The sequence below is a fragment of the Parasteatoda tepidariorum genome, chromosome 11 (genome assembly GCF_982258835.1).
Source record: "Parasteatoda tepidariorum strain Cologne lab strain chromosome 11, Ptep-v5.0, whole genome shotgun sequence".
In the NCBI taxonomy this organism is placed as follows: Eukaryota; Metazoa; Arthropoda; class Arachnida; order Araneae; family Theridiidae; genus Parasteatoda; species Parasteatoda tepidariorum.
The window spans coordinates 5905648-5932941 of record NC_141765.1 but is presented as its reverse complement, the minus strand read 5'-3'; the positions used below and the strand labels follow the sequence as shown (position 1 = coordinate 5932941).

Below are 27294 nucleotides of genomic sequence, written 5' to 3'. Positions count from 1 at the left end.
ACTGCCCATATCATTGCGTCCATATCGAGCATCTGTTAAAGATAATGCAGAAATTAAGAATCAAATAGATAATTTATTACAAGCTAACATAATTAAACCCTCCTATAGTCCATACTCCTCCCCAGTTACTCTTGTTTACAAAAAAGATGAAGGTAATAAAACCAGATTGTGTGTAGGTTTTAGAAAGCTTAATCAGATAACCAAAACTGACTCTGAACCTGTACCTAGAATTGATGATTTAATTGATACATTTTCTAATGCTAAATATTTTTCAACTATAGATTTAAAATGTGGTTACTGGAATTTAACAATAGATCCAAATGATACTGAAAAATTAGCATTTACAACCAATTTTGGCCTTTATAAATTTTTACGTTTACCGTTTGGTTGGAAAAATTCACCCGCTATTTTTCAAAGAGCTATTCGTCAAATTTTACAGAAACATAAAGTTAATTTTGCTTTAAACTATTTTGATGATATTTTCATATATTCTGATAATTATTTAGAACATTTAGATCATTTAGAGAAAATTTTTAAAATATGTAAAACTGAAAATTTAAAACTTAAATTTTCAAAATGTCAATTTGTTAAAACCAAAATAAAATTTTTAGGATATGAAATAGAACAAGGTCAATATTCACCTGCAAATGCTAATATTGAAACTATTAGGCAGTTTAAACCTCCAAAAAATGTTAAAGAGTTACAACGATTTCTTGGTAGTATTAATGTATACCATAAATTTATTAAGAATTATGCAGAACTTAGATTGCCACTTAATAATCTTCTTAAGAAAAATTTTAAATGGAGTTGGACTGTAGAATGCAATACCACATTTAATCAATTAAAATCGTCTTTAATTTCTAAACCTGTTTTAACTTTGTATAATCCTAATTATCCATGTCATTTGTTTGTTGATGCCTCAAAAGAAGCAATTGCTGCTGTTTTAAAACAAAAACATCCAGATGGCTCAATGCATCCAATAGCTTTTCACTCCAGACGTTTATCTCAACATGAAGGAAATTATTCTATTACTGAATTGGAATGTTTAGCTATTATTAATGCTTCAGATAAATATCATTGTTATTTGCATGGAAATAAATTTATCATTTATAGTGATCATTCCGCGTTGACCTTCGTTAAAGAAAATAAAAAATCCTACAGGTAGACTTTTTAGGTCTTTAAAACTATCTATGTATGATTGTGAAGTGAAATATATTAAGGGTCAAAATAATCATGAAGCTGATATGCTTTCCAGATATTCTGTATTTTTTAGTTTATTTAATAATAATCCAGTTGTGATTCAAGAAGAAATTAAAGAAGCACAATTAAACGAAAATTTAAGTAATCCTAAATTAATGATTTGTTAACGATTAAGAAAAAAGGTTTGCATAAAATAGTAATACCATTTTCTTTAAGAACAAAAATATTAGAAAGAACTCATATTCAATTTGGTCATGTTGGTATTAAAAAATTGATTGCTTTAATTTCTCCCTTCTACTATTGGCCTAATATAATAATTGATACCTCTAACTATGTTAAATGTTGTGAAACTTGCCAAATTAACAAAAAATCTCACCAAAAAAGATTTGGGTTGTTACAAAGTATGCCCCCTACACAGCAACCATTTGAAATTTTATCAATTGATACTGTCGGAGGGCTATTACAACTCAACTAAAAAATATTTGTATTTAGTTATTGATCATGCTACTCGATATCTTTGGACTTTTCCTTCAAAAAGTGTAACAACTGAAACGTATACAAATTGCTTAAAACAAATTTTTCAAATTCAAGTTCCAGATAAAATTTTAAGTGATCGTAATGCTGCATTTACAGCATCTAGATTTAGAAGATTTCTTAGAAACTATAATGTTAATTAATTAATGACTTCAGCTCATCATCCGCAAACAAATGGAAAAGTTGAAAAATCTAATGCGACTTTAATCTCTAGGTTAAGATGTAAAATCAATGAAAACTCTAAAAAAATTCCGTGGACAAAATTATTAGAAGAAGTAACACATGAATATAATTACACCCCTCATTCTGTAACTCAATTTCCTCCTGCTTATTTAATGTATGGAAAATTACCTTGTGATTCTCTTGTAAATCAAAATATTTATCATCCAGTTGATGAAGCACGAAAAATAGCTGTTCAAAATACACAAGAGTTTTTTAAGAAAACCAAAATTCGTTATGACACTCATTTTTTGGAACCTAATTTTAAAGTTAATGATTTAGTAATTTACGAAGAATTCCATTACCCTAATACAAGGAAATTAAGTTCACCATATTCTGGTCCATACAAAATTTTAAAGAAATTCTCTGAGGTGTCATTTGAAAATGATAAACCTAATTTTCTCACTAAGAAAGAATCAGAAATAGTACATGTAAACAAATTAAGAAAATTTTATCCAAGTCAACAGTTTCAATTGTATGTAAAAAATTCAAAATAGGTTTTCAATGCTGGTATTTTCATATAATGTTGTTTCTTTTTATTTTCTGCCCCTATTTTTGGAGTCTTTTTATTTTTTTTCTTTTGAATGCATCTATGTTTGAATTTTTTTTATTGCATGATGTTTGAGAGTTACTTAAGAAAGTTTAGGTAAATTTGATAAATTTTATTTTTGCAAATGAAATATATATAAACGGTTTTTTGAACCGTGGGACTCCTCACACAGAATGTTTCTTTACTGATGTTATCTCCTCAATATTAAGGATCAAGCATGAGTAAACAAACTTAAAACCCTATTTATTTCCGTCTAGTTGGGAATATTTTACCCAACTTAGACTATCAATTGTTATCAATGGATAACGCTTATATTTTTATTATTTTGGAATAAAGCATATCATTTTCTACAAAGATTTATAATGCACTTTGTATGTAAATTTTTATGCTATCGAAGAATTTAATTATCATGTGGAAAAGAAAGCATTTTAAATTAGATTACATATATTATTTGTATTATTTTATTTGTATTGATTTCTTCAAGTGTATGTCATATGTTGTGAATAATTCTACACAATATTTGTGAAAACACAATCATTAATGGGATCATAAGTAAAAACCATGTAAATGAGGAGTGAATTTAAATGACTTTATGAATAAAAATTGTTTCGAAAATGAAACAATGATAATTAAGAACATAAACTTTTTTTTCCTTCTTAAATGGATGAATAACTTAATAAATTTAGGCCTGAACAATGGATCCAGTTTATTTCAGGAAAAGAACTTTTCACAAATTGGGAAATTTTGGTTTGATATATTTTTATTTTAGATACGTAATGGTATTTTTTATTTTAGACATTTAGAGTTGTTGTGATATTTTTTATTCTTTTCAACAGGAAAAGGAAAAATGTACATTATCATTATTAATTATTATAAAGTTATTAATTATTATTATTCAAAGTTATGAAAAAATGTAGAAATATTTAGATACTTTTGTGTAAACGTTATTGTTGTAATACTTTATTTACAAATGTATAATGTTGGACAATGTACCAAATTTAATTAATTTTAATATGAAATCGCGTGAAGGGGGAAGTTCTGACCAATAGGCTAGCATATTGATCAGACCTTTCTTCAGAGGGGGGGAATATTATGTAATGTTAAAACAATTATATATTATATATATTCCATAAATAGAGCATTTATCTAACGCGCAATCCTTTAAAACCTTTCCCACAAGGAAAGTAATAATATTGATCTAATTATCTCAGAAAATGTGATGATGCGTCTTTAGTAGCTTGGGAAATTGATCAGTCCCACGTTACTAAGACCTATTCATATTCAAATATATTGTCCAGAAAGATATGAAAACCCTCGTTCCAAGGTCAAATGTGCTCTTTTCTATCTATCCACCAGCATGTAAAGTTCTCATTTTTGGGGCTCCGGCCCTTTCTTTAATAAAATATATTATTTCTACATGTTCCTGTATCTTTCTCGATAAGCACCGGCCACACTACGAATCTACAATGTTTATGCTTTCAAAGCGTAACATACATATATATATATATATATATATATATATATATATATATATATATATATATATATATATATATATATATATATATATATATATATATATATATATATATATATATATATATATATATACATATATATATACATATATATATACATATATATATATATATATATATATATATATATATATATACATATATATATATATATATATATATATATATATATATATATATATATATATATATATATATATATATATATATATATATATATATATATATATAGCACAATAAAAACAAAAAGAAAAACAAAGAAAATTAATAAGTTTTATTAACTGCGCATAAGATGCAAGTACTCATAATACTGTAGAACTCATAAAATAAGCTAAAATATTGAGAAAATATGGAAAATAATAAAAAATAATGACAAGAGAGGAAAATTATTAAAAATAGTTTTTCAAAAGCATTTAAAAAAATATAATTTTCGATTATCTTAAAAAAAAGGAAAGAAATTAAAAATCAGGAAAACAAAACAAAAATATAATCTCTTCATCAGCCCACACGATTATATCCGCAAAAAGGAGTGCTTTCTAATATTCTATTAATATAGCCGAAGCAAAATATATCATACAATAGTGTGAGGAGCACTCAAAAAAATTGAAACGAAATTAGAGCACATTAAGTAAAAAATATAAACGAAAAAACAAAGAAATATATCAAGCAAAAAACAGAAAATAAAAAGTAAAGAGATTAGAGAACAGTATACGAAAAGAAATCTACATAGTGAGGAGCGAATAAAATGATCTTACGAGTACCGGAATCTTTCAAGAATGATTTGTCCCGCAGTGGACTGATCGTTAAGACACGGTTCCCTGAAGATCACCGAAGTCAAGCATCACTGGCTGCGGTCAGTGTGCGGGTGGGTGACCACTTGGATCAGTCTGCATAGGGACCAAGGGTGTGCGGTATTGGTCCTCGTTAAACTGTTCTACCGTAAAGTGCTCGACTTCGCGTGCAGGTTGTCGGGCTACCGAAGCGGGGGTGCCATCCCCTCTGCGGAGGATCAAAATTGTGATGACATGTCTTCGGATCATCCTCAGGGATGCTTCCCAGACCGTCGCCAATAGCCCATTGTGCAGCTCTAGTGCGACGTAAATGAACAAATCAATCAATCAATCAATCAAGAATGATTTAAAATATTTTCGTAATAAGATTGCCGCATTACAGAATATGAAAGCAGAAGCATAAATAAAGTGATATCTTATGGCACGTTCTTACTGCAATACTGAAGCGCGTCTAATTTGTTAGTTACCTTGGGTTTGCCCGAAAATGGATGAGCGCAAGGTAATTAATAAGTTTTATAATTAAAATAATTATTTAAAAAAAAAACAGGATTTACTCGTTTTGAATTGATTTTTAGCAGGAGGCAAATTATTATTGCTGCTGAAATCCAAAAATTAGGCTCAAAGAGCAATGCCCTAAACACACGAAATAAGAAGACCAATCTAAAAATGGAAACAAAACGAAAACGAAAGTAAGCTAATAATAGATAATATGTTTTTTTGTATATATTTTTTACTTAATGTGTTCTAATTTCGTTTCAATTTTTTTGAGTGCTCCTCACACTATTGTATTGATATATTTTGCTTTGGCTATATTAATACAATATTAGAAAGCACTCCTTTTTGCGGATATAATCGTGTTGGCTGATGAAGAGATTATATCTTTTCTTTGTTTTCCGGATTTTTAATTTCTTTCTTTCTTTTTTTTAAGATATCAAAAATTATATTTTTTTAAATACTTTTGAAAAACTATTTTTAATAATTTTCTTCTCTTGTAATTTTTTTTTATTATTTTCCATACTTTCTCAATATTTTAACTTATTTTATGAGTTCTATATACTTGCAGCTTATGCGCAGTTAATAAAACTTATTAATTTTCTTCGTTTTACATTTTTTAGCTTTCTTCTTCAAGATTTCTATTGTTTTGCATTTTTAAGATTGAACTTCTCAAAACATAAATGCATTTCATATGTATACATAAAAACATTGCTGCATTTCTAACTACATGTCTAAACTTTATATGAGAAAAGTTCATATTGAAAGCAACAGATATTTAAAAAAAAATTAAAGTAATATAAAATTCTTAACTATGCTTCAATGGATTTGTTTCCCAAATTTGAGAATATTCTCTTTTCATAACTTTAGTTAAGTTAATAATTAATGTATGTTTACACATTCTTAATACTTAGAAAACTTAAGTTTGTGTGCATTATCTTAGAGTTAAGAATATTTTTTTCATTAGTTAATCAAAACTGTCAAGCTTTCCCGTAAATGCTCGTTGTAAGTCAGGAGGGTCATTAAATCTAAGACTCCAGAATTTTGCGACCAACTATAAAGATGTGTTGAGCACCACAGACCACCTTTACTTCCCAGATAAGCTAGTATTCATTTTTGATCTTTGAACTTGGAGTAATCAATTAGTTGTGCTAGTAGTTTTAAAAAGTTTAGACTTATCTACCTAATAATGATACAAGGCTAACAATAAAAATTTTAAAACAGATTTAAAAATTTTTATTCGAAAAATATTTTTAAACGAATTTTTTGCAAACAAATTTCACTGTAATAAAATAAATGAATTCAACTGATTTTTTTTTTCTTTTGTTAGTCTCTGCAATGCTTTAGTTGCAATTAGATACAAAGCAGATTTGAAATAAAGAAATGAAGAAATTAAAACTTTAAAAACATATTTAAAGAGATAGATACGCTTATAATACAATGTGGAAATAGTGAAAATTGAATACTACAGATTTAAAAATTTATTTTACTTAGTGTATAACTTATGTTGCCATTCACACAAATATCTCATTGACCTAAGAATAATATCACAGTTATGACTTTGAAAAAAATTACACGATATTTTGTTTTCATAAATTTTGAAGAGAGTACACAGCAAAAAAATTCCGAAAAATTTACGGTTTTAAACCGGCAGCTGAGTAGGTTGTGCAAAACCGTAAAATTCATGAATATAATCCGTAGCTTTTACCATACAAGAACAAGTTCTTTCATAAAAATTGCGAAGAAAATACGTTATTAAACTGGTTTCTTACAGTAACAAAACAAGTTTGTACAACAAAAATAAATCGCATGAAACTTTAACCGTATGGCAACAGGTTTTCTCTGCACTAGCACCAGATGCGAATATTTTATGACGGCAGATTTCGTATTGTCATCGCTGGGATTCGAACCTGGGGCAATTCATTGAGAAGCGTGCGCTATGTCCCCTGAGCCACAGCGGCTAAAGTATTTCATTATGAATAAATTGGGATAGTGAGAATTTCGCTTCAATATTGTATCAATTTGACAGTAATTTCGAATCCTAGTTTTATTTATACTGTATTTAAACCATAAAGTAATTGCTAAAGAGTAAAAGTAAATATTTCCAGATTTGCTTTTACTCTTAATCTACTACTAATAATCGTAAAATGATTGGAGAGAAGGTAAAGTTATATTATGGAACGAAAAACTGCATGACGAAAACTAGAATTTCAACTACACTGTAAGAAATTTCTCGGAAGAAAATGGTTAAATAACAGTTTATTTAATTGTTATTTTACCATATTCAAACAAAACAATAAAGTTACCATAAATAAGTTGGTTTTCAAACTGTTAACTATGAGAAAAACTGTTTATGAACTGCTTTCACCTAATATGATAAAACAATCAGAATTTTATAGCACCAAATAGGCCCACCTAATGAAGCCACTTAGTTCCGTGCATCCAGGTACACATTACAGCCAAGAGGGCTTATCTGCCAACCTCTTGACCCACAAAACAGGGGTTTGAGTCCTAGCTTCGACACCACCATATTTCTTCCATTACCTACAACACATGAAGAGTTTCCACTGTCATGTACTTCTCAATTTGTGACCCTGAGCTATTGGAATTTGATACTCTCATGCACGCATAGATGACAGCACCATAAAGCTGCTGTACTATCTCCAATGTCAAGTTCAATTTAAATTTCTTTTTTTACGGTTTTGAAATATGCTAGTTGTAAATGGTTTAAAAACCGTATAGTTTTGTATTCACGGTTTATTAACCATACAAGTTTTAAGCAGTTTCAAACCCGTAAAGGCAAAATGCAAAAAAATTTCTTTTTCCGTAAGTTTTACAGTTAATCGAAAGGACAGATTGCTACCGGTTATTTTACCATAATTTTAGAAAGAGATTCTAACACTTAATTCGCCTATGATTAGGGTGAAAAGATAAAAGGAGAAATTCTGAGAAAACAACGGGTCTTTCTTACAGCGTAGTTCTATTTAAATAAACAGATTCATTTTTATATCGAGTTTTAACCGAATAACTATCTAAACTTTTTAAACACCAATATTAGTTGATTTTTTTCGTAATATTTTACAGTATGATTCAAGATACACCTACATCGACAGTATTTGTGATCCCTTCACGAATTTGGCACATTTTGATAATAACTTGAAGCAATAAAAAAGCTTTGTTTATAGAGAACAAAAATGATGATTGGAAATTTTCCAGGCTCTAAGACTATTTATTTGCTGCTCTGTTGTCATTTCATTACATGAGGCCAACTTTTAAATATTGCCCAAAAATGCAAAGATAAATACAATTCTCTTTGTATAAATGGAAATAATACTGAGAAAACAATACCGTCAGCATGTTTATTGATTAAATAAAAAAAAAATAGGGTAAAGCAGATAGATAATTTTTAATCTTAATTTTTTTTTTGGAAGTGAAATTCATTTAAATATTATAATTGGCTTTCTTCTTGAAATTCAATACCCTAGTTTTATATAGACATTTTGATTTAATATAGAGTTACATAAAATTTTTTTATCAATGTCATTTTAATTTTACATTTCTTAATGCACTCATAAAAAGTAATAAATAACGTTTTAAAATTAGTTTTAAAGTTTTACTTCATTTTAAATTTACTGTAGGGTAAACCAACCAGTGAAGGAGCACTACCCAGTGAAGGAACATTTCCTATATATTGATTAAAAATAAAGTTTTTCTTCAGATTGATTGGTAACAATAGCTTACTGCCAAACAATAGGGTCATCTAGCAATGTTTTGGACTACCTGGTCAAATAGACTTCTCTGGTAAAAATTTTGAATTTGTTATTATCTCTGCAACTCCTTGTTTCTTTGAAAAAATTATAAGGTGAGTGTTTGTATTTATTTGTTTGAAGCGGAATTAATTGCATGTTTTAAATATTTGTATGGCTTATAAATTCATAAAGAGCATTAAAAAATAACCAAAATTAAGTGTTCCTTTACTGGGTGTTCATTCACTGGTAAGAGCTGTTCCTTCCCTTGGTCTTCTTACTACTTGTTATTTGAACCTCCAAAACTTTAAAACATTATTATGTAAGTTCTCTACAATTTCTTTACATAATTTGCAACTAGTAACAAATATGGTGACACTGTCATTTAACTAAGATTACGAATTTTGAAACTAATAGGATTTTTTAAAAGGCAAGTGGAAATTAAGTGTTCCTTCACTGGTTAGTTCACCCTAGTTAAGCGTTTCTAATCAAGAAATCAAACTAATTATTTAAACTGTAAAACATACTACAGTACTTAAGAACGAGTATTTCTTAACAAATAATGCAGCAACCCTGTCATACACATTTTTGATGTTCTTGAAATTTTCAGGAATTAAGAATTCAACTATCAAGCACGGGTTTTTTATTTTTATTTTTTCCTTATTTTTGAGTCAAATTTTTTTTTATCCCCTTGAATTTCGCAAAAAACACACTAATTTACAAGTGACAATTATTTTTGTTAAACCAGTAAATCATGACACTGACAGTTATTTTGTGTTTTTGAACGCTCGCACTAACTATTAAATCAGAAATACTTCCAGGGGGTCTTTGCATCAAAAGTCAAAGGTCATTCGAAAATCCTCCACAGCAAACTATTATCTTTGTCTTTGACTGTCAAAATCTACCTTAAAAATGGAAGAAAAAGTAAATTTCGCTTAAATTTTGACGTAATTAACTGCTTTTGCGAAATCTACACAAGTAAGAAATTAGCTGGATTTAATAATAATTTACTGAATATCAAAACTATTAAACACGAGTTCTTCACTTTTTTTTTATATTTTTGGGCCAAAAGTTTTTCTCGAATTTTTTCTTCAAAAACAGAAGTTCCTCTTGAATTTTGTCAAAAACGCATGGGCTTACAAATGACAATACTTTTTTGTGAAATGAGTAAATCACGACACTGACAGTTATTTTACGTTCAAATACGCTTGCACTAACTATTAAATCATAAGAACTATCTGAGGGTCTTTGCATCGAAAGTCAAAGGTCATTCAAAAATTTTCCACAACAGACAAGTATCTTTGTCTTTAACTGTCAAAATATACGAGTACCAATAGTCTATCAGAAAATTATATATTTCTGTGAATACATACCAATGAGTAGTACCTAACAAAATAAACATGTGTGAAGCTTATATTTTGCGCGACCTTATATTTGACCTTAAAATAGTTTAATCCATTTTGTGATTACGTAGCAATAAGTAGTACCTAACAAAATAAACATATGTGAAGCTTATATTTTGCGTGACCTTGTATTTGACCTTAAAATACTTTCAGTGGGTCTTTGCTTCGAAATTCAAGAGTCATTTAGAAATCCTCCACAGCAGACTATTATCTTTGTCTTTAACCGTCAAAATCAACGAGTATCAACAGTCAATCAGAAAGGTTTGTATCTCTGAGTATACATAGCAATGAGTAGTACCCAACAAAATAAACATAATTGAAGCGTCATATTTCACCCTCAAGAAAATGGAATTTTGTTCAAATTTCGAGGTAACTAACAGTTTTTGCGAAAACAAGACAAGTAGGAAATTTCCTGGAAAAAAAGCTTTAAGTATAGCGGAAACAAAATCAATTCACCTATGGTTACGAATTCAACTTTTTTTATAATATGGCCCTAAAGTTTGAAGTTTGTACCTGAGTAATTGCATACAGAAAAAGTTATGAAAAAGCTATAAATTGTTTAAAAAATAGAATTTAAGCCTAATCTGAATCTAATAAGTTAATATCTCTCCCTCCCTGGGTAGAGCTGCAAGTCTTAAGTCTAGAAATTACTGAGATGTAAGGGAAAAGATGGGGAAAACTCACATATTGCTATCTAGACAAGTGACACATTGTGTCGATGTTTTTTTTTGCACTGAATCAGATAAAACCTTACTAAAGCCGATATAACTAGCAGATAAAATGATATAAAAGTTTTTGTGAATAAATAGTGAAGGAAAATAGCTGACAAACGAAGTCTTAGAGCCTATGGAGTTTTTAGGATTGATCAAATGAGTTCAAAATCAATTTATTACTAACAGTTTCAGAAACATTTAAATCTTTATTTTGTCATTTATTTTTTAATTTAACATATTAACTTTCCTATGTATTACTTTAAGCAGAATCTAATTAAGATTTCGATGGACAAGACGAATAGTTTAGTTTATTTTAAATCAGCATGAATTTTGACTTATAGCTCTTAACATTTTTGACAGCGCTAAAATTATTGGATCACGCTGGTGCTATGGATTTTTTATGGACCAGCTATAGATTTTTTAGGATTGATCAAAAAGTGGAATGAGCAAAATCATTTTATTATTAACAGTTTCAGAAATATTTAAATCTTTCTATTTAACATATTAACTTTCCGATTTATGTTGAATCAAATTAAGATTTAAGTCGAGAAGACGAATAGTTGAGAAGTAATTTAAATTTTATTTTAAATCAGCATAAATTTTGACTTATAACATTTTTGACAGTACTCAAATTATGTAAAATCAACTTTTCCACAACTGTATCACGTATACAGTTTTTGCTGCCTAGACAGAAATGTAGGTGCGTAAATAAGTTCAAATCTAAAACTGTTCTTTTTATGCATTAAATCATTTCAGGGCTTATAGGTTCAAAATTGTGAATTCGATGTATCTGATAATTGTATTAAAAGTAAATAAAAATGTATGACCAAAGATCTGCATAGCAATAGCCAATGCGCTAATATACATAAGTACGAAACAGTACTTTTAATCGGATATCTTGGTTGGCAGGGCGCTTGACTCACGTTCGTGAAAACAGGAGTTCTATTCCAACCGACCGAAGACTCCCCATGTAGTAAATGGTGACTTGTGAGCGCCGGGTTACCATATTATTTCAAATTATTCCTCTGAATTGAAGATTGATCGTTCTCTGGTTCAAATTACGATCTGAGGGTAAATGAATTGAAGTATGAAAGGGGTCCACCCAATAATCGGGTGTGAAGTGTGGGCGTGGCAGAAGTCAAATTTTTGGCCGTAGATGGAGCCACAGGAACACAAGAACAATCGCTCGCCCTCTGTCCTAATGGCAGACGATGACAACATCAGCAGTAATTTTTATCTACAAAAATATTGATAACTTTTTAGCTGTTTCCAATAGTTCTATCGACTTGGTTAAGGTTTTATTTGATTCAGCGTGAAAAATACATCGGAAGCAATGTGTCACCCCCTCTGAACTGACATGTCTTGTTCAACACCAATTAGCTGGATATGAACAAGAGAATCAAGAAAAGTTTCAAAACTATCTGCCAGATTACACAAAAAAGGTAAGAGGTACGCATGATAAATACAGATATTAACTGATTCTTCTCTTGCTATTAGCTCCGATACGAGGAAAGTAAATTGAAGTTGTTATTTCAAAACATTTAATACGTCCAAAAAAAGTTTTTAAATATTTCTAAAATTCTTAATACTAAGGATTTAATAAGGATTAATTTGGATTTAATTAAAATTGATATTATTTTATCTCATTTGATTCATACTAAAAACACCACAGGGTCAAGACTTTTGTCTGCTGAGCAATTTACTGTATTATTTATCCATAAAAGCTTTTACTACTTCTAATCTATTAGTTGATTTGACATGGGTATGGTTTTGTTCTCAGCGTACAAAAAAATACATCGAAACAATACATAACTTGTCTAGATAACAAAGTTAAAGTCCCCCTCCCAGCACAGTAAGTTAGAATTTGAGACTGCAGATCACCTCAGGGACGATATCAACTTCAAATATTCATATTGCTTTTGAATCACATTTTTTAAAGTTAACAATTACATTTGAAACACTTTACAGCATTCGCATAATTGTTTTTGTATCAATTCCTCAAGTATGAGTCTCAGACTTTAGGGTTATATTATTAAAAAAATTTATCAGTAACCAAAGGTCTGTGAATTGATTTTTTTCTCCTATACGTAAGACTTCTTATCCAACAAATTTCATGCTTGCCTAGTTCTGGCGAAGGTAGTTAATTACCTTGAAACTTGTACAAAATTTCTTTTTCTTGCTACATTATGGTCAATTTTAAGGTCACGCAAAATATACACCACACTACTGCTTATTTCTTAGATCTTTCTCATTGATATGTATTCGCAGACTTTTGTGGTCCACTCTTGGTACAAGTAGATTTTGACGACTAAGAAAATTGTTTTAGTTCGAAAAATTTTTAATGACCTTGGTTCTTCGATACAAAGATCCACTGAATACAATTATGTCTTAATAGTTAGTGTGAACATAAAATAACGGTCAGTGTTCGGATTTACTCATTTCAAGTAAATTATTGCTTATTGCAAATTTTTGTGTCTTTCCTTCAAAATTTCAGAATATCTGCAGTCCAAAAAAAAAAAAAAATTCGAGAAAAAAAATTTTTTTCGATAAAATAAAAAACATGATTCTAATAGCTTTACACAAAGAACATGACCAGAAAATTTTTAAAAAAAATTAAAAATTTCAAGTTTCCAACCTTGCCTGAACTAGCTCTTAATTTAAAATCACTTTTCATTAAAATAATTAATTACAAAAATCACATAAAACAATTTCAAAAATGCAACTATTAGATAACACAACACCACGTCACAAGAAAATAACGATTAATACGGGTGACATCACAAGTTTAAGATGCATGCAATAACTCAAAATAAATAAATAAAATTATTTAAGAAATATTTAATAATATGGTTAAAAATAAAAATATGGTTTATAATAAAAGTAAATTCATTACTGCTTCTTTGTTTCTGGCTAACTGCAATCCTCTAGTTTTTACTATAAATACGCATTTGTTTAATACAGACTTAAAATATTTTATTTATAAAATATATTTCTTAAATAAATAGCACTAGAAGAATTAACAGAATAATATAAATTTTAAAAAAAACTAGATCACTAGCTTAGTTCCAAATTTAACCACATTTATTTTGAATTTAAGCTAAAGATATATGGTTTATAATAAAAATGAATTTATTACTGCTTCTCTGTTTCTGGCTAACTACAATCCTCTTTGTTTATCCAGTTATTCATAATTTGACTATAAATACGCATTTGCTTTATACAGGCTTATAATATTTTATTTACTAACTATATTTTTTAAATAAATATCATAAGAAAAATTAAAAGGATAATATAAATTTAAAACTAAAAACATCAACTACAGATATTAATAAAATATATAGGTAGAGATATGAACCCTTAAAGTAAGCTTTCAATGACATAACTTTAGAAAGACTGCACTGCTTTGCTTCTAAGAAATTCATTCCTCAAGAGTTCTAAAGATTAGATTTTTAATAAATTATTTCATCTATAGTTGGCTTCAAAAGTAACATAAGCTTTTGCTTGATCTAAAATTTAATTTTATTTCATTATTTTTAACAAAACTTTACTCAATATTCAGTATTCTCAATTCATTTTACATTTAATATGAATTTCCTGAAAACATGACATCTCATATATAACCCTATTTTTTACATTTAAAACTCTAACAATTTTAGCATTATAACAAAAAAAATTTAATATTTTGTAAAACATAAACAAAATGTCAACAATTCGGTATAATATTTTAATTTATGATTACTTTTACCTTTGTTTTTCTTTAAAACAAAATCTACAAAAAATATGCTTGTAACTAAAATAAAATAATGAAGCGTTATATAAATGCAATGTGTTTAATGAAATTTAACTAGTTTTGTGCCTTGTTACTTCTAACATTACATATTCAAATCATTTTTGAGATGTAATAAAAAGTATGTTTTAAAATTCTGAAATTAAATATATTTATTTGCAAAACAGAAATTAGTTTTTTTGTACGATAGGGATTGTATAAAATGGAAAATAATCACCTTCTGTAATCAAGTATGCGAAACTTTTTAAGAGTAAATTTGCTCCACGTTATTTGAAAAATGGATGAATTAAATAAATTGTACACTAAATCAAAGTCACACTTTGCATAATTATGATAATTTTCATGCACAAAACCTAAAAAAAAAAATGAAAAAAAGCTTCTTTTTTAAAACAATACTTTAAATATTTTCATCCTTTTCAAACATTAATTTAAAGATAAAATATTATTTAACAGCTAACATTCTTATGTTTTCTGCTTCACATTTTTCCTCAGGAGCAAACATTATATTTCTTGAATATCTTTTATGTTTGTACAATACGAGGTGATATGCCTCTGAATTATTAAGTTCATTGGTATAGTGAATCAAAATTTAGTTTGTAACAAAACCACAGTACAGAAATAAAAAATTTAAGAAAAATCTTAAGACTTTTACAGCATAAAATATTCCAGTATATTTTGTATTTCAGTACATTAAAGTATATTTTCATACACAAAATAATTTTTTTTCAATAATAAGTTAACGATTAAATAAATTTATTAATATCTTTAATAAATATTTTGATTAAATAACGGTTAAATGTTTTCATTCTCATATACACTATTTCATATTTTTTGACATTGTAACTTGGGCAAACATTATTTATTTTTCATGAATTTATATTATACTCTTAAATATCATTGCGGTATATATTTGAAGCATTCATTTCACAGTTCATTGATATAGTGAATAAAATTTTATTCTCTAGGAAAACCACACTACTGAAATCAAATTTGAGAAGCTCATAAAACTTTTACTGTCTTAGATTGTATATTTCATAATATTTTGTTAAACAAAAAATATTTTCTATGTCTTTAAGAATTCTTTGCTTTCTTTACCTACGAAATCACAATAGTTTAAATTTAAAAGTCTTTCTTTTCTTTGTCTGCATAAAAACTATAAAATTATTTATTACTGTCTGGCACTTTATAGCCTTTCTGGCAGAGTATCAAACTCAAAAAATTACTTTCCTCAACACTATGTCATTTCCTTATAATTTGTCCTTTACTTTCACAAAAGACTTATTTCAATTGAGAAAACTCCCTTCCTGGTAGTTTGAATGCATTTTGAAATTAAACTTTCTGTATGAACGTTAACATGAAATTATATTTTATTATAAGCATCCAAAAAAAAATTCTTGTTATTTTATCACTTTGAGATTCCTTTGATAACGCGTCATTTCTACTCCCTTCATTAAACTTGCTTATTTAGTGTCTCTTCTTAACATTAAATGCATAAATAACATTTGAGTAACAAAGATTTAGATACTTTATCCGAAACTATAATTCTTAATATCGTTTATTTTATCACTTTGAGCTTCCTTCGATAACGCGTCATTTCAACTCCCTTTATTAAACTTGCTTATTTAGCATTCTTAACATTAAATGCATAAATAACATTTGAATAACAAAGATATAGATATACAAGCAGGCAAATAGTTACAATCATTTCGTGTAAATAACTTCTTAATCATTTATTTCTGAAAGGTAAATAAAATAATCCTATTTGGTTCTTACTTATAAATAATTAGTAAACAATATTTCGCAGTCTTAAATAATGCACTGAATATAAATAATTCAAAATGAAGTAATGCAGCCCAATCTTATATTTCTTACATCAATTAAACATAACGGAATATAAATAAATAGCATTCTATTTAACCTATTTCATTCATGAGTTATTGTCAACCTTATTTATGTTAACTTTATGCCCTTTGTATAAATTGTTAGTGATAACTTCAAGGAAAAAAACAAATAAACTTAAAGTTTCCTTTTAGTTATACATATTACATATACATATGGTACATATACATAAGGTACATATACATATATATATATATATATATATACACATATATATATATATATATATATATATATATATATATATATATATATATATATATATATATATATATATATATATATATATATATATATATATATATATATATATATATATATATATATATATATATATATATATATATATATATATATATATATATATATAACAATAACTAGAGATATAGCCTTGAGCATGGCATTTAAACTGTAAAACGTCATTTTTTTCACATCTAAAATTTAAATTTTATTTATTTCAATTTGATAAGTCTTTTTTTAAGATTAAATCATCGAGATCAATACAATCTGAGTAATTGGATACTTAGGCCGTTATACATGTTTCTAGCATTTAATACTTAAAAACTTCCAAGTTAAAAATAATAATTGCTCCTTGTTTATATTTTTATATGATTAGTCAATACTTCAATAGTTTCTAAAAGTGCAAAGTACCTGATCCTGAACCACATTAAAATATATCTATATTTATAAAGCAAAAGTATTTTTTATCATAAAATCACTTAACGTGTATAAATTTATGTAAATATTGTAACTTTAACTGCATTTATATGGGAATTTAAAAAAAAGATGAGGATAGATATGAATAAAGCGATCATAAGCCAGACATCGTTAGAGTTTCGTAAGTTACTTTCATTTTAATTTATTTTATTAAATTTAGTTTTACTTTACTGTTCTTGCATTTTTCTTAAAAACTGAGTAACTAGTAACTGAGTAATACTGAGAAAAAAATTCTGAGTTTTCTATTTAAAACTTTAAAATATATCTATATTTGTCCATTTCTTAATTTTCCAGAAAATAATTCAAAATTAATTACACATGTTTAATAAAACTAGTGAAAGACAGTTCGATTACAAACGACTATTTTTCAACTTTGTTGCGCATTCTTTGCTTTGTAAAAGCAATTTAACACAAAATCCTTTTCAGATTTGAAACATAATTCTTCAAAATATTGAAGCAGTGATTATTTATTTAAGCAAGAAGGTATTTATTTTTGATGAAAGTAAAAAGAGAATTTAATCTTTAATTATTTTCCCTTAGATATCGAGAATTCAATTTCTGCAGATTAAACTTTGCGCTTCTATGTCTTTCACATCCAGCTTTATACCCTAACTTTAACTATTATGTAGATAAATGTTGTATATTAAACTCTTATATAAACTAAATCCTATTTTAAAATTCAATATATTTTATTAATGTTTAAACAACATTGTCAGAGCTTGAAATCAAACACTTAATAATATATCTCTGAATATATTAAACCTACTTTTTTCCCTTATAATATTTTAAAAATTGTCTTCATAATAAACACAAATGCACAATATATTTTTTTCAGATGTTTTGGAGAAAAATTTTAATTTTATTTATATTAAGAGAAAAAAAAATCTCTTTTTTCTGTTACAAAAGAATATTACAAAAAAATATTAGATTTGAAAATCTGGACAAAAGGAAAAAACAATCATTGAGAAAAGTAAGATAGGGATGAAAGTGAAAGAAATAACTGAAAACAATAGAGTCAAAAGTTACTTTAAAGTTAGCTGTTATAACTGAGCAAAATGATATTTTAATAATAATAACTCCCCTTTACACATAAAACTAAAAGAAAGATAAGATTTTACGAAAGATGTGAATAGCGATGTGGGGAGAGTAAATATCGACGATGTCATCTATGAAAAGGTACCCCAACCTAGAATCGAGTTAACATGTCTTATATACTAGGGAATTGGAATTACATTTTCGTAGTGGTAGATACACTACAAGCGAGAAAGCCAGAAAATACCATATAATCACAGAGAGAACTTTGATAAGTAATTTTGTTAAAATTTTATTTGATTAACTAAACAATATATTCAGGCATGTTTCTCTGTTTCGCTTTTTTCAGATATTATAAAAATTATATATTCAGATATATAAATTTGCGGCACATTTATAAATGTTTTTAGTCCTAACTAATTCTCTAGACACATTTATAAATAACGTAATTTCAACATTTTGTGCTATATTGATTTTTCAGAACGACAAAAGGCATTTTCTCATTTTGTAATGTATGTAAGCGTTTGGTTATTAAATGTATGTAAAATCTTGTTGCAACAAAGCAAAGATGGTTAATATTGTCTTAAGATATTTTTTTTAATCTAAGATTACAGTTTAATTCTTCTTGGTATTCGAAAGTGCTTTGAACTTTTCTGGAGTTTGCATACGCATCGTCATTTTTTTATTCCTTAAACTTTGACAGGAAAATCAATTATTCCAGTCTAATTCCGATATTAAACTGAATTAAAATTTCACTTCACGTTATATCTGAAATTGGTGATAGAGAAAACTAAAAAGCAGCTTTTTTTCAAAAACGAGGAAGTTTTTTACCTTATACCTTTAAGATCATAATAAAAATAGGGGAAAATAAAACATATTTAGTCATACTTTTCTTAGCCTAATAATTCATATTCCTTTCTTTTCTTGTAACATTTATCCAAAATAATGGCGTATTAAAATTCCAAGCAACTTCGATTTATACATACGTAATAATAATTCTGAATTAATAACATGACGTTAAGAATACTAAATCAGATATAGATTAAATATTATATAATTTATAACTTACTAAACTTCGTTAATATTGATCCAATAAATTACGGATTAGCCGGTATAATACTCGAGTGTTAGTAACAATTCCTTCCGTAATGAATCCGATTATTGGAAACTCTATATTACTGACAAAATCGTCCAGCTTAGTTAGGAGAATTTACTGTCAGGACATAATGCCATTTCCAACCTTAGATAATGACATGTCAATCAATCTCACTAAGAACAAATGTCTACTATATTTACATTAACGGTACTAGAGTTAAAAATATAGTATGGTAACGGTACTTTTAAATACAATCATGGATGGGCTCTTAATCAGTTTTTATTTGCTCAAAAGTAGTAATTTTGCCTTTCATTGAATGTTTTATAGAAAATAAAAAAATTGCATTTTATTTATAAATAGAAGTCAATGAAATTTTATCATTAATGTAAATAAAAAAAAGTGTTTAATTCAAAAATACTTTAAAATTAGGAAAGCACAATACACTACTATTATATTTATATTTATCGATTAATCTATGAAAACGTAAAATAGTCATATATTTTCTGAAATGTAAAAGATACTAAATGGAAATATTTAACATATTTTTACTTAAATATATTTCATAAATATAAATATAATTGTTCAAAAATATAATTGTTTGTAATATATAATATTTTAAGACTCATGAGAAATTTATTTACAAAGGTTCATCTTCTTGTTTTATAAATTGTAATTAAAAAAACACTTACACTAGAAAAATTTTTTGATCTTGAAAAAAGTTTTTTTAATGTATACATCATTTAATAACGGTACTAGAGTAAAAATTTGGTATAGGAGCAGTACTTTAAAATACAATAAAGGATATGCTAAAAGTATTAATTTTACATTTCAATGAATATTTTGTTAAAAATGGAAAAAAAACTTAATAATAATACATAGAAATCGATGCAAATTTCCTCATTGATAAAAATGAAAAAAATTGCTAATGTTTAATTCAAAATTACGTTATAATTAAGGAAGCGCAATACACTACTAATATTTTTAAATTTATCAATTAATCTATAAAAACTTAAAATAATCATATATTTGCTTAACTATAAGATATAATTTTAAAAAACTATGTCTAAATTGTTTTATTGAAATATATATCTAAATATATAATTAAATTATATCTAAATTGCTGTATTAAAAATATAATGGTTTGTAATATATTATTTTAAACTTTATTTTTTAAATTATTTTACTATTATTTCAAATTCATCTACAATGGTTCAGCATCTGGTTTTATAATTTATTATTCAAAAAGCTTTTACATTATTAAAAAAAAAATTTTACATTTTTTCAATAATATAAATGCTCCGAGCTCAAATTTTTGCCTTCATTGCGTTTAATGGCTTTTTTTCATCAAACATGATATAAAGAAAGGAAGCATTTACTTAAATTTTTATATTTGCTTTTGAACAATTTCTATGTTTTATTAATTATTATTTCAAAATTATTTACATTAAAAAATTTCTACTTTTAAAGACGTTAAGTGTTTTTTTTCAATACATACATCTTTTATAGCAATATAACAATAAAATTCCACGAAATTAAAGTCTCCGAACTCTAATAAATACATAATACCATTATGTTATAAAGTTAGACAATTAATGATCACTCATTATTTCACCGCATTATTAATACCAAGAATTAACAGCATCATTTAAATACAAATAATATTATTTTTCTCCTTTGCAAAATCTATTACGGCATCATTTTGATTACGTATTGTTATGGATATTTTGAAAAATTAATTTTAGAAAGGGATTTTGTCGACTATTTTTCAAATGTTATGCGTTTAGAGATATTTTAATTAAAAAATTTAATTAGATTTAGGATTATTCCAAGATACCTAGGTGGTTGGAAAATAGGAGAATAAGTCATACTTTTTTGAAATTTACTAAATAATGATTAATTTAAACAAACATTTTACAACTATAATTTTTTGATTATTCATTTAAATCTTGCTTCAAAAATTCTATAAATTAGTTAAAATTGTTTTTCGTAGTAACGCTTTAAACTGTAACCTGTTAACAATAATTTTAATAGGCTAAAGTGTCGTGGTTTAAAATAAATGAGTGAAATTTTCTGTTGAATTATTTTTGCATCTAGGTACAGAATCATGAATGGTTTAAAAGAATTAAAATCCGAATTATAATGAGCTTACTCAATAAATGAATGCTTTTTTCGTTTGCTTATTTATTAAAAATCAACTTAAAAACTTATAACAAAAACTAAAGGAAAGAAAAAAAAGATAAATATTCATCGCAATGCTGTGCAATCATATTCAGGCAACGAAGAAAAGCATTTCTATAGATTTCACCTACAAAATATAAATAAAATATAAACATAGGAATCACGTAATAATAAATAAACAAAAGAAGTAAACAGGAAAAATTAAAAAGCTTATTTAAAGTTTCAAAATTAATGTTTGTTCACACAGAAAAAATTTAAATCAATAAAATGAGAATTATTTAGTTATGTATAACTTTTGTTGCCTACTAAACAAATTCTTCATTAGTATTTTTGGTAAAAAATAAATTAAATGTAACTTTAAAATTGCACACTGCTAAAACACAATTTTTTTTACTTAAAATATGGATTTCGATAAATATTTTGCTTTCAATTTATTTATAAAAAGATGAGATTCCCCACATTCGCCAATTGAGAAACCATATTCTCTGATTTAAATATTGTTTTGTTATAAATTTAAAATATTAAATTTTAATAAAATTAATCAGATCTCAGGAACTTTTTATATACAAAATTAGTTAAGTTATGCGAAGTGTTGAGATAGCTAATTTTAACGTTTTTTTTTTTTTAAAAGAATATGTACATGCAGCATTTTCTTGTAATATATTAATTAGCATTAATAAAAAAAATTAAGAAATAAAATAGCAAATATTTTATATATACATATGATGTTGGTGCATATTTTTATAAATATCCATAAAAATAAATATTTCGCAATAAATTTTCATAATATTTAAGCAAAATATATTTGTGCACGAAATATAATTTGGGTACGTAAATGAATAAATAAATCATTATATCAAGAAGCTGAAAAAATTACTGTTGATGAAACATTAATGTAGTGTAAATTCCTTATATTTTATTGCTGTTTTGGAGATACTGTTTTTTTAAATTAGATGCACTTTTATTGTAACATAAAAAGTAGTAAGATTTTGGAAGATGAATAATGATAATGTTTGAATATGTAAGATGAAAAATGTTTGGAAGATGAATAATGAAGAATAGTTTACAGAAACGTTTTTAAAGTTTAATGCTTTTATTAACGTTACTAATTTTTTCTAAAAAAAACATTCGGACTGTTTTACATCCTCACAGGAAAATAATTAAACATTTGTAATATAACCTCTCTAGTAGTTCCTATTCTTTCTATAAAAACAGAATTTATTCAATAAAAAAGAGTAGAAAATAAATTTAATGATTACTTATTTTATTATTAATATTTAACATTAAGACAAACGTATGCTGTTCTAATAGATTTTTAAAAAAAATAAAAAGAGTTTCCTTTAAGTATGCATTGCTTAATCTTTCAAGCAATGTATGCATTGCTTAAAAGATTTCTTTAATGAAGTTACTAATTCTTATTATATGTACAAAATGAGTTATAAAACATTTGTAATTGATTTTAGCGATATAAAAACACAAAAATATGATGACATGGCATAGTTATAATCATGATGATTTTAAGATTTAATATTCAAAAATAATACTTTTAAAATATTCGATAGAACTCATTTGTATTCAAACAAACTCGTAATTTTCTAAATAAATATGCAAACTATGAACCTAAATAACTTTTACGACAACGATCTTAATTTTAAAGAAAAAATAATGCAAAAATTACAAATGATATTGTAAAAATTACGCAAGTTTTTTTTAATTTTTCGTAAATCAGAAGAACTTTTACTACTTGCTTATTTCTGGGTACAATGGGTATTTGAATTCTTAAAAATGTTTTTATTATTCTTAATATGTTGTTGTATGTATCGATGCAAGTAACCTGCTCTTTTACATCTAATATACATATGTAATCTGCCTTATATACGAAGTAAAAAAAAATTAAGTGATATTGCTTAAAGCATTTTTTTAATTACATGTTTCAAACTAGTAACAATCATAAGTTCTTGTTAAACTATAGTATACTAATATTAAATGACAAAAAAATAGCAAAAAATACTGAAAGAAAAGAGTATTGGTAGCCGTTCACTATTTTTGCTAAATAACGCTTTGAACATACCACATACATATCATACAAAGTTTATGAACTTCTCTCTTTAAAAATTGAGTGGAAAAGCGTGTTAATAACATTTTGAAGACATTCAAATTTCCAAATTAGAGAGAGAAAACTCTTTTAATGAGACAGTTTTCAATAGGTAAAAATGTTTAATGAACAGCTTAGAGAAATTGTATTGCTACCAGAAAATTTTTTAATTATTAAGGATTTTTTTTATTTAATGTCAATTAACATGTTGTTCTACTAAGCTTTTTAATCAATGTATGTAACTATTCTGAAATTTTACTATTTAAAGCTTCCCAACACTCATTTAACAGTTTCTTATGAAAATTTCATGAAACATTATTTTTGCGTCTTTTATCAACTAAAGTTGAAACGATATTTGTATCCCATTAGAATGTTTTCCAATTAAAGCTATCAACTTATACATTTGTAGAAAGTGGAACCTAGTGTAATATAAAATATTTATATCGAACACAACTTTATTTTCATAAATTTCGAGGCACTACTTTCTTATATATTATTCATTTTGAAGCCATTTGAATGGTTTTAAGGAAAATAACTTTTAGAAAACGAAATCGTTTTATGCTGATTTTAACAGAAAGAAAATAATTATAGCCTCTGAAACAATGAACAAGAGCATGAATATTTCGTTTGTGACTCTAAACTAATAGCTGACATAATTTTTTGTAAATTTTTTTATTTATTATTTTGACATTATTCTTCAGTTCTCGCTGTTTTATTTGTTAAGGTTTTCTTTACTCAATTTATTCAAAAATGTTTTTAAATTTACATACTTTTTTCATTCGACATGCTTTTTAAAAATTTTGATTGATAATTATGAAAAATATCTATTTCAGGACATAATCAGAGTATTTCGTCCCAATTTGCATATTTTATAAATTCTTTGTGACAATTATCTGTTTAAAAGGAGAATAAAATTTTGAATAGCATCTTTAAAGTCATTTTGTCTTGGAATATTTCGGGTGAAAACTAGTTATTCACAAACATATTTTCTTTTCGTATCTGTCTTTGTATGGCATAGTTTGATTTCTTCAAAGATTCTACCTATTATTAGTTTCATTAACAAAAAGATGTATACATTTTAGGGTTTGTATTACAACTTTAGTGTTTTGCTCTTTACTGAAAAAAAATATGGACAAATAATTCGACACACTTATTGTGCATTTCCTCAAATTTAATTTCAAAACCGAAGAAACTTTAGAAAAAAAGAAAAATTTATGAAAATTGAATTCTGGTCTGGTAAAAATAAATGATAAATATCTTTGCCCATTGCTTTACTATAATAATGCATTTCAGACAAACTTTTTATTTCTGTTATGATGCATTTTTGACAATAACTTTAGAACCATTTAACTAGCGATATTGTAAATCCGAGTTCTAAGCTCAAAGTCCATAAAAAAAGTTTTCGTTTGGTATTAAAATTTTAATTTAAACTATGTGAACTAGTTATAACATAAGTGACATCTGAAAAAAAGTAGATTTTTTGGGTTGAAAAGCATGTTGCATGTTAATCTCTGCCATATCATTACATTATGTGGTTCTTAATGGGGAAATGTAATTAGTAAATTCTTGTTGTAGCTATATTTTCTACGGTTTATTTTCCTAAATTGCGAAAATTATCACTTTAAACATATTTAGACAAAGACTTCATTTATGACCTATCAATAAGACGTTATTTTTAGGAGTTTTATTCATTATTACAGTATTTATTATTGCTTTTAACAATGCAGAAATTTTGATAATTAAAACAATTAGTAAATCATACTAACTCTTAATTTATATCAAGACATTTATTACTATTAATTTTACCCTGCTACCACTTTAAAATATTGTGTTAACAAATTGGCTAAAAATTTTCGAAATTTATTCATTTTTAACACATTGCATTGAAAAGCATTTTCCTAATTATTGACCAAAATTATTATTATTACATTCTTTTTTTTTTTTTTTTTTTTTGGATCAAACACTGAAGTCCCTTACACATCTTTTCGGAGAAGCTTAAATGTTTTAATCCATGTTAGTTAAGTTTGATTCATTAAAAGAATACTTCTCATCAGTCGCGTAAGTAATAACTATAACAGGAGTAAAACCTTCATTTAATGGTTTAAACATTTGTGAATTCTATCTATACATTCACACCATTCTAAACTTCGAATACATTGGATTGTGTATTCTTTTCATTTAGTTTTCCCATATACCAAATAAGATAACAGAAAATGAAAGCCTTACCGATGGGAATTTTCTCCGGTACTGCAGATATTAAGACTATCAGACAGGTGGTAATCACGATCTTCCCTGTCAACATCTGGCCGTGAACAAAACGGCAGTTACAGGGAGAAACTTTCCTCATTCTAAACGGCAACTGGCGGATAGGTCCGGCTACTTTAGGATTGCCAATACAAACTACTCCGCCTGCTGAAATGCTTCCGATTAACTTTGCGCGGGGAAAATAGGGTTGCTCTTCTCAAACAAATCCCGCCAGTTCTAAGCGATAACTGAGCCAAGCAAACAACATACAAAATTAGAATACCTACACTCTTAAACGTAGGAAGCAAAGATAGTTATTAACGGATTATAAGTCCTGACATATGCCTTTGCAAAATATTTTACATGTAAAGAACTTTGCTTACAGTTTTCTCAGTTAAAAATCTTATATTAAAAATATTTCTGATCTTTAAAATTAAAATTGATTTTGTTCTTAACCGCTTCCCTTACCAATTTTTTTGTAAAAAAAATTGCCAAAAATCAACAATTTCTTTTATTTCATTAATAAATACAAGGAACTGAAACAAGTTGAAATTTGTGCAAGAACATTTAATTTACTATCCCGAGTTATCTCGGGGAAATGAAAAAAAGTTTTTAAAAGAAGGGATAACACAAAGTGTTACTTTCAAAAGGCCATTTTTATGTAAATTCAGCAATCATCGTACAAAACACGTCCCTCCCGAAAGTATAGCTCTCAAACTTGAAATCACAACAGATTTTTTTTCACTTCCGATCGAGTAAAAGTGTGATAGTTGACAAATACCGCTGAGTTTTCTCGGGATAATTATGTGAGTTAAATCGGGATAATCAGGGAAGTGGTTAATAATACATATGATTGTAGATTTAAATTAATTTCCTGGTAAATTAATATAATAAGGCAATTGATATCCAAATTAATATAAGAAGGAATATAAACACCATAGTCCTTTCGTATGCCTCCTATAAAGTATTCTGTGCTCTTGCTTTTTTCTGATAAAAAAGTTATTTTAAAAAGACTTTTTTAAAGTAAAGATCTTAAAATAGAGTTTATATGATTACGGAA

The 27294-nt window shown here is 26.5% G+C and overlaps 1 protein-coding gene across 3 annotated transcripts in view; it reads right to left on the bottom strand.

The window, feature by feature from the left end:
* The window catches only part of LOC122270917 (glutamate receptor 1), a 573804-nt gene extending 547346 nt beyond the window's left edge, over positions 1-26458 (bottom strand). The window contains exons 1-2 of one of the 3 annotated variants that reach the window (XR_011638157.2): positions 26217-26356; positions 21300-22022 (exon numbers count right to left, since the gene is read on the bottom strand). Coding sequence is in view for 2 of the 3 variants with exons in the window: in XM_087154568.1 (XP_087010694.1) it covers positions 26217-26337 (121 nt within the window). In the remaining variant the exon portion in view is untranslated. Of the gene's footprint in view, positions 1-21299; positions 22023-26216 lie in introns of those variants that run through there. The other 2 variants (XM_087154568.1, XM_087154569.1) reach the window with 2 other exon arrangements.
* Positions 26459-27294: the final 836 nt, after the last annotated feature.